At 44.5% G+C, this 12,400-nt stretch overlaps 1 protein-coding gene across 1 annotated transcript in view; it reads left to right on the top strand.

Moving 5' to 3' along the window:
* The window catches only part of DRC3 (dynein regulatory complex subunit 3), a gene marked incomplete at its 3' end in the record, with an annotated part of 56,772 nt that overhangs the window by 23,118 nt on the left and 21,254 nt on the right, over window positions 1–12,400 (top strand). The window contains exon 6 of the mRNA XM_079797284.1: window positions 10,025–10,171. Coding sequence (XP_079653410.1) covers window positions 10,025–10,171 — 147 coding nt within the window. The remainder of the gene's footprint in view (window positions 1–10,024; window positions 10,172–12,400) is intronic.

Raw genomic sequence — 12,400 nt, 5'->3', positions numbered from 1 at the left:
AATATTCGCAAATTAATAAACGTGATACATCACATAAACAAATTGAGAGATAAAAATCACATAGTCATATCAATTGATGCAGAAAAAGCATTGGACAAAATCCAACACCCTTTCTTGATAAAAACTCTCAACAAGGTGGGAATAGAAGGATCATACCTCAACATAATAAAAGCCATATATGACAAACCCACAGCCAACATCATACTCAATGGGCAAAAACTAAAACCATTTCCTCTAAGAACAGGAACAAGACAGGGATGCCCACTCTCAACACTCCTGTTCGACATAGTACTGGAAGTACTAGCCATTGCGATCAGACAAGAAGAAGAAATAAAAGGCATCCAAATTGGAAAAGAAGAAGTAAAACTGTCCTTATTCGCAGATGACATGATAGTGTACATAGAAAACCCTAAAGACTCCATCAAAAAATTATTAGACTTAATAAATGAATTCGGCAATGTAGCAGGATACAAAAATAATGCCAAGAAATCTATGGCATTTCTATACACCAATAGTGAACTTACAGAAAGAGAGACTAAAAAAGCAATCCCATTTACCATCACACCAAAAAAATTAAGATACCTAGGAATAAACTTAACTAAGGAGGTAAAAGACCTATACGTGGAAAACTACAGGACAGTGAAAAAAGAGATACAGGAAGACATAAACATATGGAAGAACATACCATGATCATGGATTGGTAGAAACAACATCATTAAAATGTCCATACTACCCAAAGCAATCTATAGATTCAATGCACTCCCCATTAAAATACCAACGGCATATTTCACAGACTTAGAAAGAACTCTCCAAAAATTCATCTGGAATAAAAAAAGACCCCGAATAGCTGCAGCAATCCTGAGAAAGAAGAATAAAGTAGGTGGGATCTCACTACCAGATATCAAGCTGTATTACAAAGCCACTGTTCTCAAAACTGCCTGGTACTGGCACAAGAACAGACATATAGATCAATGGAATAGAATAGAGAACCCAGAAATTGACCCAAACCACTATGCTCAATTAATATTTGACAAAGGAGGCATGAACATACAATGGAGTCAAGACAGTCTCTTCAATAAATGGTGTTGGGAAAATTGGACAGATACATGCAAAAAAAATGAAACTAGACCACCAACTTATACCATACACAAAAATAAACTCAAAATGGATCAAGGACTTAAACATACAACGGGAAACCATAAAAATACTAGAGGAATCCACAGGCAGTGAAATCTCAGACATATGCCGAAGCAATTTCTTCACTGATACTGCTCCTAGGGCAATAGAAACTAAAGAGAAAATAAACAAATGGGACTACATCAAAATAAAAAGCATTTGCACAGCAAAGGAAACCATCAACAAAACAACAACAAAGTCCACTGCATGGGAGAACATATTTGCCAATGATATCAACAATAAGGGTTTAATCTCCAACATTTACATGGAACTCATACAACTTAATAAAAGGAAGATAAACAACCCAATCAAAAAATGGGCAACTGACCTAAATAGATACTTTTCGAAAGAAGACAGAAGGAAGGCCAAGAGACACATGAAAACCTGCTCAAAGTCACTAATCATCTGAGAGATGCAAATCAAAACATCATTTCGGTTCCATCTCATGCCTGTCAGAATGGCTATCATCACAAATCAACAAATGACAAGTGCTGGTGAGGATGTGGAGAAAAAGGAACCCTTGTGCACTGCTGGTGGGAATGCAGACTGGTGTAGCCACTGTGGAGAACAGTATGGAGTTTCCTCAAAAAACTAAAAATGGAACTCCCATTTGACCCAGTGATCCCACTTCTAGGAATATATCCCAAGAAAATAGAAACACCAATCAGAAAGGATATATGCACCCCTATGTTCATAGCAGCACAATTCACCATAGCTAAGATTTGGAAACAGCCTAAGTGCCCATCAGCAGATGAGTAGATTAAAAAACTGTGGTACATCTACACAATGGAATACTACGCTGCAGTAAAAAAGAAGGAGTTCTTACCATTTGCAACAACATGGATGGAGCTGGAGAGCATTATGCTAAGTGAAATAAGCCAGGCAGAGAAAGATAAATATCACATGATCTCACTCATTTGTGGAATATAATGAACAACATAAACTGATGAACAAAAACAGATCCAGAGACAGAGAAACATTGATCAGTACGTCAAACCTCAGGGAAGGTAGGGGACGGTGGGGGTAAGGGGGAGAGATCAACCAAAGGACTTACATGCATGCATATAAGCCTAATCAATGGACACAGACAACAGGGAGGTAAGGGCATGAATGGGGAGGGGGGGTAATGGGGGAATAAGGACACATATGTAATACCTTAATCAATAAAGAAATTTTAAAAAAAGATTTTTAAAAAATAATTAAAATGGCAATAAATAAGTACCTATCCTATATAATAAAAGGGTAATATGCAAATCGACCAAATGGCGGAACAACCAGAACACCCACAGCCCTTTCCCTGGCCGGCCCCACCCCCGAGCAGGCACCCCCACCCCGATCGGGGGTGGGGCTGGCCGGCAAACTGCCCATGGCCCCTCGCTCCAGCCAGCCCACCCCTGATGGCCCCCATCAGGGGCAGGCCGACTGGACCCCACCAGTGCATGATTTCATGCACCAGGCCTCTAGTTAATAATAACCTTAAATGTAAATGAATTAAATGATCCCATTAAAAGATATAGGGTAGCTGAATGGATAAGAAAATATGACCCAAATATATGCTGTCTACAAGTGACTCACCTCAGAACAAAAGACACACACGATGAGAATGAAGGGATAGAAAAAATATTGTCCATGCAAATAGAAACAGAAAAAAAAGCTGGGGTAGCAATACTCATATCTGACAAAATAGACTTCAAAATGAAGGCCATTACAAAAGACAATAAAGGTCACTACATAATACTAAAGGGATCGATTCAACAAGAGGATATAACTCTGGTAAACATATATGCACCCAATATAGAAGCATCTAAATATATATAAAAAAAAAAACTTCTAGAGGACTTTAACAGAGAGATTCACAACAATACAGTCATAGTAGGGGACTTTAACATCCCAATGACTCCACTGGATAGATCTTTCAGACAAAAAATTAACAAGGAAGCAGAGACTCTAAATGACACACTGCATCAGATGGATTTTATTGACATGTGTAGGACATTTCACCCCAAAGTTGCAGAATATACATTCTTCTGAAATGCACATGGGTCATCCTCAAAGATAGACCACATGTTAGGACACAAAACAAGTCTCTACAAATTCAAGAAGGCTGAAATCATATCAAGCATCTTCTCAGATTACATAGCATAAAATTAGAAATGAACTACAGTAAAAACATTCAAACACATGAAGGCTAAATATCAAGTTACTAAACAATGAATAGGTTACCAATGAGATCAAAGAAGAAATCAAAAACTTCCTGGAAACAAATGAAAATGAACACACAACAACCCAAAATCTCTGGGACACAGCAAAAACAGTCCTGAGAGGGAAGTTCATAGCACCACAGGCCTACCTCAAAAAATAAGAAAAATTTTAATAAACTAACCCTACAACTAAAAGAGAACAAGAAAAGCCCATAGTAAATAGAAATAAGGAAATAATAAAGATCATAGTGGAAATAAATGACATAGAGACTAAAAACAAAAGATCAATGAAACCAAGAGCTGGTTCTTTGAAAAGATAAACAAGGTTAATGAACCTTTAGCCAAACTCATCAAGAAAAAAAGAGCCCTAGCTGGTTTGGCTCAGTGGATAGAGCATTGGCCTGAGGACTGAAAGGTCCTGGGTTCAATTCTGGTCAAGGACACATGTCCAGGTTGTGGGCTTGATCCCCAGTGGGGGGCATGCAAGAGGCAGCTGATCAATGATTCTCTCTTATCATTGATGTTTCTGTCTTTCTCTCCTTCTCCCTTCCTCTCTGAAATCAGTAAAAAATATATTTTTAAAAAAGAAACAAAGAAAGAGGACCCACATAAAATTAGAAATGAAAGAGGTGAAGTAACAACTGACAACACAGAAATACAGAGGATTGTAAGAAAATACTATGAACAATTATATGCCAACAGGCTGGACAATGTGGATGACATGGACAAGTTCCTAGAAAAATACAATCTTCCAAAACTGAATCAGGAGGAATCAGAAAACCTGAATATGCCAACAACTGATGAAACTGAAACAATAATAAAAAAATACTCCCACCAAACAAAAGCTCTGGTTCAGATGGCTTCACAGGAGAGTTTTACCAAATATTCAAGAGCTAACACCTATACTCCTCAAACTATTCCCAAAAATCCAAGCGGAAGGAACACTTCCAAACTCTTTTTCTGAGGCCAGCATTATCCTAATTCCAAAACCAGATAAAGGCACTACAAATAAAGAGAATTACAGGCCAATATCCCTGATGAACACAGATACTAAAATCCTTAACAAAATTTTAGCAATTTGGATCCAGCAACATAGTAAAAAGATCATACACCATGACCAAGTGGAATTTACTCTAGGGATGCAAGGCTGGTACAATATTCACAAATCAATAAACGTGATGCATCACATAAACAAATTGAAAGACAAAAATCATATGATATCAGTTGATGCAGAAAAAGCATTTGACAAAATCCAACACCCATTTTTTATAAAAACTCTCCCCAAAGTGGGACTAGAGGGATCAGACCTCCCCATAATAAAGCCAGATATGACAAAACTACAGCAAACATCATACTCAATGGACAAAAACTAAAATCATTTCCCCTAAGAACAGGAACAAGACAGGGATTTCTACTTTCATTACTGTTATCCAACATAAAACAAAATCTCTGGTTCAGATGGCTTCACAGGAGAGTTTTACCAAACATTCAAAGAGCTAACACCTATGATTCTCTCTTATCATTGATGTTTCTTTCTCTCTCTCTTAGTCCTAGCCACAGTGATCAGACAAGAAGAAAACATAAAAGACATCCAAATTGTAAAGGAGGAAGTAAAACTGTCATTATTCACAGATGACATATTGTACATAGAAACTCCTAAAGATTCCACCAAGAAACTACTAGATTTGCCTGCTGACATGGCTCCATGGTTGAGCATCCACCTAGAAACCAAGAGGTCACTGGTCAGGGCACATGCCCGGGTTTCGGGTTGCGGGCTTGATCCCCAGTGGCGGGTGTGCAGGAGGCAGCCATTCAGTGATTCTCATCATTGCTGTTTCTATCTCGCTCTTCCTCTCCTTTCCTCTCTGAAATCAATTTTTTTAAAAAAACTACTAGATTTAGTAAATGAATTCAGCAATGTAGCTAGATACAAAATCAACATCCAGAAATCAAAGGCATTTTGATATACCAAAAATGAATTCTCAGAAAGAGAAACTAAAAATCAATCTCATTTACCATTACAACAACAAAAATAAGATACGTAGGAATAAACTTAACCAAAGAGGTAAAAGACCTGTACTTGAAAAACTATAGGACGTTGAAAAAAGAGATAGAGGAAGATATAAACAAGTGGAAGAATATACTGTGTTCATGGGTTGGTAGAATTAACATCGTTAACATGTCCATACTACCCAAAGCAATCTATAGATTAATGTAATCCCTATTAAAATACCAATGGCTTATTTCACAGATCTAGAACAAACTCTCCAAAAATTCATATGGAATAAAAAAAGACCCTAAATAGCCACAGCAATCATGAGAAAGAAGAAAAAAGCTGGAGGGATCATAATACCAGGTATCAAGCTATATTTTCAAAGCAACTGTTCTCAAAACTGCCTGGTACTGGCACAAGAACAGGCATAAAGATCAATGGAACAGAACAGAGAACCCAGAAATTGACCCAAGTCATTATGCTCAATTAATATTTGACAAAGGAGGCAAGAGCATACAATGGAGTCAAGACAGTCTCTTCAATAAATGGTGTTGGGAAAATTGGACAGATAAATGCAAAAAAAAATGAAACTAGACCATCAACTTACATCATGCACAAAAATAAACTCAAAATGGATAAAGGACTTAAACATATGATGGGAAACCATAAACATCCTAGAAGATATCATAGGCTGCAAAATCTCAGACATTTCTCGTAGGCATATGTTTACTGAAACATTGCGTAGAGCAAAGGAAACTAAGGAGAAAATAAACAAATGGGACTGCATCAAAATAAATAGCTTCTTGCCGAAACCGGTTTGGCTCAGTGGATAGAGCGTTGGCCTGCGGACTGAAAGGTCCCAGGTTCGATTCCGGTCAAGGGCATGTACCTTGGTTGCGGGCACATCCCCAGTAGGGGGTGTGCAAGAGGCAGCTGATCGATGTTTCTAACTCTCTATCCCTCTCTCTTCCTCTCTGTAAAAAAATCAAATATATTAAAATAAATAAATAAATAAATAAATAAATAAATAGCTTCTGCACAATAAAAGAAACCATAGACAAAATGAAAAGGGAGAATATATTTGGCAATGATCCATCTGATAAAGGGTTAATATCCAAAATATATAAGGAACTCATGCAACTTAACAAAAGAAAGACAAACAGCCCAATTTGTAAATGGGCAAAGGACCAAAATAGACACTTCTCCAAAGAGGACATACGGATGGCCAAGAGACAAATGAAAAAATGCTCCAACTCACTGATTATCAGAAAGCTGCAAATTAAAATGACAATGAGGTATCACCTCACACCTGTCAGAATGGCTACCATCAACAAATCAACAAATGACAAGTGCTGGCGAGGATGTGGAGAAAAGGGAACCCTCGTGCACTGCTGGTGGGAATGCAGACTGGTGCAGCCACTGTGGAGAACAGTATGGAGTTTCTTCAAAAAAATTAAATATGGAACTGCCATTTGACCCAGTGATCCCACTTCTAGGAATATATCCTAAGAAACCTGTAACACCAATCAGAAAAAATATATGCACCCCTATGTTCATAGCAGCACAATTTACAATAGCTAAGATCTGAAAACAGCCTAAGTGCCCATCAGCAGATGAGTGGATAAAAGGCTGTGGTACATTTACACCATGGAATACTATGCAGCAGTAAAGAATCTCTTACCCTTTGAGACAGCATGGAGGGACCTGGAGAGTATTAAATAAGCCAAAGAAGCCAGTGAGAAAAGGCAAGTATCATCACATGATCTCACTCATATGTGGAATCTAATGAACAAAATGAACTGACAAACAAAATAGATCCAGAGACATAAAAACATGGAACAGACTTGGAATCTCAGAGGGAAGCAGGAGTAGGTAGGTGGGGGGATTAACCAAAGAATATATATGCATAACCTATGGATGCATAATCCATCCATTGTGTGGTGAAGGCCTGGGGGTGCGGGGCGGAGAGGTGGCAGGTGGAGGAGGGCAATTGGGGGGGGGGGGGGCATCTGTAATACTTTCAACATTAAAGATAAATTTTTTAAAATACTTTATTGCAACAAACACAGATATTTTTAAAGTTTCACTATAAAAAATACTTTATTGCTAAAAAAAAAAAATGCTAAGCATCATCTGATCCTTCAGCGAGCCGTAATCCCTTTGCTAGTGGAGGGTGTTGCTTTTATGTTGATGGCGCTGACTGAAGACTGTGGTGGCTGTGGCACTTTCTTAAAATAAAACAATGACGTTTGCCACATGGATGGGCTCTTCCTTTCGTGAATGATTTCTCTGTAGCATGCAATGCTGTCTGATAGCATTTTACCCCATAGCACTTCTTTCAGAATCGGAGTCATCCTCTCAAACCGTGGCACTGCTAAGTCAGCTAAGTTTCATGTTCTGAATCCTTTGTCATCATTTCAACAATCTTCACAGCGTCTTCCCCAGGAGTTGATTCCACCTCAAGAAACCACTTTCTTTGCTCATCATAAGAAGCAACTCCTCATCCTAAGCTTTCTCGCAAGATTGGGGCACTCAGTACATCTTCAGGCTCCACCTGTAATTCTTGTTCTCCTATGTTTCCACCACATGTGCAGTTACTTCTTCCACCGAGGTCTTGAGCCCCTCAAAGTCATCCATGAGGGCTGGAATCACCTTCTTCTAACTCCTGGTAATGTTGCTATTTTCACCTCCTCCCACGCATCATGAAATGTTCTTATGGCATCTAGAATGGTGGATCCTTCCCAAAGGTTTTCAATTCACTTTGCCCAGATCCATCAGAGGAATCCCTGTCTATGGCACCCATAGCGCTACAAACTGTAATTCTTAATTAAAAAGGCTTGGAAGTCGGAATTACTCCTTGACCCATGGCTGAGTGTTGTGTTGGCCGTCATGGCAGCAACACTAATCTCATGTACAGCTCATCGGGCTCTCGGGTGAGCAGGTGCACTGTCAGTGAGCAGCACTATTTTGAAAGGAGCCTTTTTTTCTGAGAGCGGGTCTCAACGGTGCACTTAAAAGATGAGTAAACCATGTTGTAAACAGATGTGCTGTGCTGTTCCATTTACGGGCAGAGTAGATTCAGCATCATTCTTAAGAGCCCCAGGATTTTGGAGTGGAAAGGGAGCACTGGCTTGGACTTCAAGTCACCAGCGGCATTAGCCTCTAACAAGAGAGTCAGCCTGTCCTCTGAAGCCAGGCACTGACTTCTCTCTGGTTATGAAGTCGTAGATGGCATCTTTTCTCAAAAAGGGCTCCTTTGTCTGCGGTGGACTATGTTGTTTATTAATCACCTGAGCTAGATCTTCTGGATAACTTGCCGCATCTTCTGCATCAGCACTTGTTGCTTCACCGTGCACGTCTATGATATGCAGATGCCTTCTTTCCTTAAAGCTCATGACTCAACCTCTGCTACTTCCAACTTTCCTTCTGCAGCCTCCTCACCACTCTCAGCCGTCACAGAATTGAAGAGAGCAGGGCCTTGCTCTGGATTAGGCTTTGGCTTAAGGGAATGTTGTGGCTGGTTTGATCTTCTATCCAGACCAGTAAAACTTTCTCCCTATCAGCAATAAGGCAATTTCACTCTCTTATCGTTCATATGTTCACTGGAGTAGCTCCTTTAATTCCCTTCAAGAACTTTTCCTTTGCATTCACAGCTTGGCTAAATGTTTGGTGCAAGAGGCCTAGCTTTCCGTCTACCTTGGCTTTCAACGCCTTCCTCACTGAGTTTCATCATTTCTAGCTTTTGCTTTAAAATGAGAGTCGGGCAACTCTTCCTTTCATTTGAACACTTAGAGTTCATCGTAGGGTATTAATTGACCCAATTTCAATATCACTGTGTCTCAGGGAATAGGGAGGCCCCAGGAGAGGGAGAGAGATGAGGGAATGCCGGTCTGTAGAGCAGTCAGAACATAAACCTCATTTATCTATTAAGTTCACTGTCTTTTATGGGTGTGGTTTGTGGTGCTCCAAAGCAATTACAATAGTAACAGTAAAGATCACTGATCATAGGCCACCTTCGCAAATATAACGATGATGATGATGACAATAATATAATTTGAAATATTGTGAAAATTACCAAAATGTAGTTACAATTACCTTTCTGTGACACAGAGACACGAAGTGAGCAAATACTGTTGGGAAAATGGTGCCAGTAGATTTGCAGGATTGCCACAAACCTTCAATTTGTGAAAAAATGCAATATCTGCAAAGCACAATACAGCACAGTGCAATACAATGAGGTATGCCTGTATTAACTATGCGGTTAACTTTTCCCCATTTAAAAAAAATAGAGTATAGGAAAAAATAAAAGCATTAGTAGAATGTTCCACTAGCAGCTATCCAGTGAATTCGAGTGTCAGGCACTCTCCTACATGCATTTCATAGTTGTTTCATTTGATCCTTACAACACATATAACAGATAACATCCTCACACCCATTCTACAGATGAGGAAAGTGAGGCTCACAGCTAGCATTTGCTGATTCTTTGGCAAGTCCAGGCCTGACCAGAGGCCTTGGCACAGCCATGAGCCTGGAGCCCCGTGCACCTTCCTCACCTGTCACTCCGCTCGGCACTGAAGTTGTGGCCAGAGAGAGCCAGGGGTGCTTGCAGCTCTGCCCAACCAAGAAAGTGCATCTTCTCCCCTGTCCTCCCCAGATCATCTACCTGCGGCGGTTCAAGGACCTGCGGGCACTCAGCCTCTCCGGGAACCCCATCGCCGAGGCAGAGGATTACAAGATGTTCGTCTGGGCCTACCTTCCTGACCTCGTGTACCTGGACTCTCGGCGGATCGACGACCACATGGCAAGTGTCTCCCTCTGGGTGTCCCAGCTCTGTGAGACAGTCCTCAGGTCCCTGGTTTCCGGGAAAGGGACACTGAGGCAGAGAGCAGGGCAGCTCCCCCCTCCTCGCTCCTTTCCCCGGCCGCTATCGGCAATCCCGGCAGGACCCTCGTGGCCCATGTGGGTCTTGCTCACGTGGCCAGGCTCCTTCCACGTGCTGCCTGCAGCCCGCACGGCCACTCTGGATTCCTCTCTGTCTCCTGTTTGGCTGCCTCTCTGTGATGGTGCCTGTGTATTAGGTACATCTGCGGAGCCTAAGTCTCGGTAGGGGTCCTGATGCAGCAGGTTTCTGGGGGGCTCAGTGCACCGTCTCCCTGACCTCTGATGAGGCGCTCCAGGAACGTCCCTCGTGTGGGTTACGAGCCCTCCTGTTGTAGTTGGGTCTTGACTGCTGTTGGCTCGTCCATTGGTGGGGTTCATGCTCGGGCTGGCTGACCTCCGTGTGTGAGCTGCCGTGGGGGGCTGACCTGGGAGGTGGAAGCCGCCCACCAGGGTCTGGTGCCACGAGACCTCCCTTTGGTGCTGCTTGTGGAGCTAACTGGTTCCTGCCACCGGGTGTGCTGTTCTGGGGCCTCTTCGGAGGGACCTGGGCGCTGGTCAGTGTCAGACACTCCAGGGACCGGCTCTGTGCTACCTGTTCAGAGCACAAAGGGATCCACGGCTTGTGGCCGCCTCTGCTGGGCCTGGGGGTGCGTGAGGGAGGCCAAGCTTTGCACAAGGTCGGCTTCCCCCCGCACCGAGCCCTGCAGCGGGTTGGCACCTGGAGACCGTCCTCCACGCCGGCTGCTGTCACAGGAAGAGCCTGGCGGCCGTGGGCTGCACAAGGCAGGCTCCCGGGGACGGTCAGCATTAGGGGCGGATGGTGCTGACCAAGGTGATGCGGGTCAAACTCGCACAGTGCTGGACCGAGGCCACTCAGCACCGGCCCCTGGGCCCACCCAGGCTGGCCCCCGCCAGCTGCCCCGGGGGCCTCGGTGGTGGGCGGCCTCAGGGAGTGGCAGGTGGGGCCAGCAGTGTCCACCAGCCCAGGGGAGAGACCAGATGTGGCCTCGGAGGGAGGGCCGTGCACAGGAGCAGTGGTGCTGGTAGGGCTGCAAGGGAAGGTGCCCCCCTAGTGCCACACAGCTCAGCCTCTCTCTGTACTGTCTGATTTTCTGACAAAGAAGTTGAGGAGACAAAGTGTGAGGGTTAGCAATTGGCCAGGATCACAGCTCATGGCGAGCCGAGATTCCGCTCCTCTGTGTAGGCCCAGAAGCAACACTGACAGCAGCCATTGGGCACGTCCACGCCAAGCAGATGGCATTATTTCACGGAGTTTCCACCGCAATCTGGAAGGCAGGCTCTGTTCTCACCCCAGCTCCCCAAAGGACAGCTGTCCCAGGTGGGCTGACACACCCAGGAGCTGTCCAGGTGGGCTGACTCACCCAGGAGCTGTCCAGGTGGGCTGACACACCCAGGAGCTGTCCCAGGTGGACTGACTCACCCAGGAGCTGTCCAGGTGGGCTGACACACCCGGGAGCTGTCCCAGGTGGGCCGACACACTCAGGAGCTGTCCCAGGTGGGCCGACACACCCAGAAGCTGTCCCAGGTGGGCTGACACACCCAGGAGCTGTCCAGGTGGGCCGACACACCCAGGAGCTGTCCCAGGTGGGCCGACACACCCAGGAGCTGTCCCAGGTGGGCTGACACACCCAGGAGCTGTCCCAGGTGGGCTGACACACCCAGGAGCTGTCCAGGTGGGCCGACACACCCAGGAGCTGTCCCAGGTGGGCTGACACACCCAGGAGCTGTCCCAGGTGGGCTGACACACCCAGGAGCTGTCCCAGGTGGGCCGACACACCCGGGAGCTGTCCCAGTGGGCCGACACACCCAGGAGCTGTCCCAGGTGGGCCGACACACCCGGGAGCTGTCCCAGGTGGGCCGACACACCCGGGAGCTGTCCCAGTGGGCCGACACACCCGGGAGCTGTCCCAGGTGGGCCGACACACCCAGGAGCTGTCCCAGGTGGGCCGACACACCCAGGAGCTGTCCCAGGTGGGCCGACACACCCAGGAGCTGTCCAGGTGGGCCGACACACCCAGGAGCTGTCCAGGTGGGCCGACACACCCAGGAGCTGTCCAGGTGGGCCGACACACCCAGGAGCTGTCCCAGGTGGGCTGACACACCCGGGAGCTGTCCAGGTGGGCCGACA

Source organism: Cnephaeus nilssonii (genome assembly GCF_951640355.1).
Source record: "Cnephaeus nilssonii genome assembly, chromosome: 19".
NCBI lineage: Eukaryota > Metazoa > Chordata > Mammalia > Chiroptera > Vespertilionidae > Cnephaeus > Cnephaeus nilssonii.
Note: the sequence above shows the minus strand (reverse complement) of the source record. Positions and strands in the feature narration are given on the sequence as shown.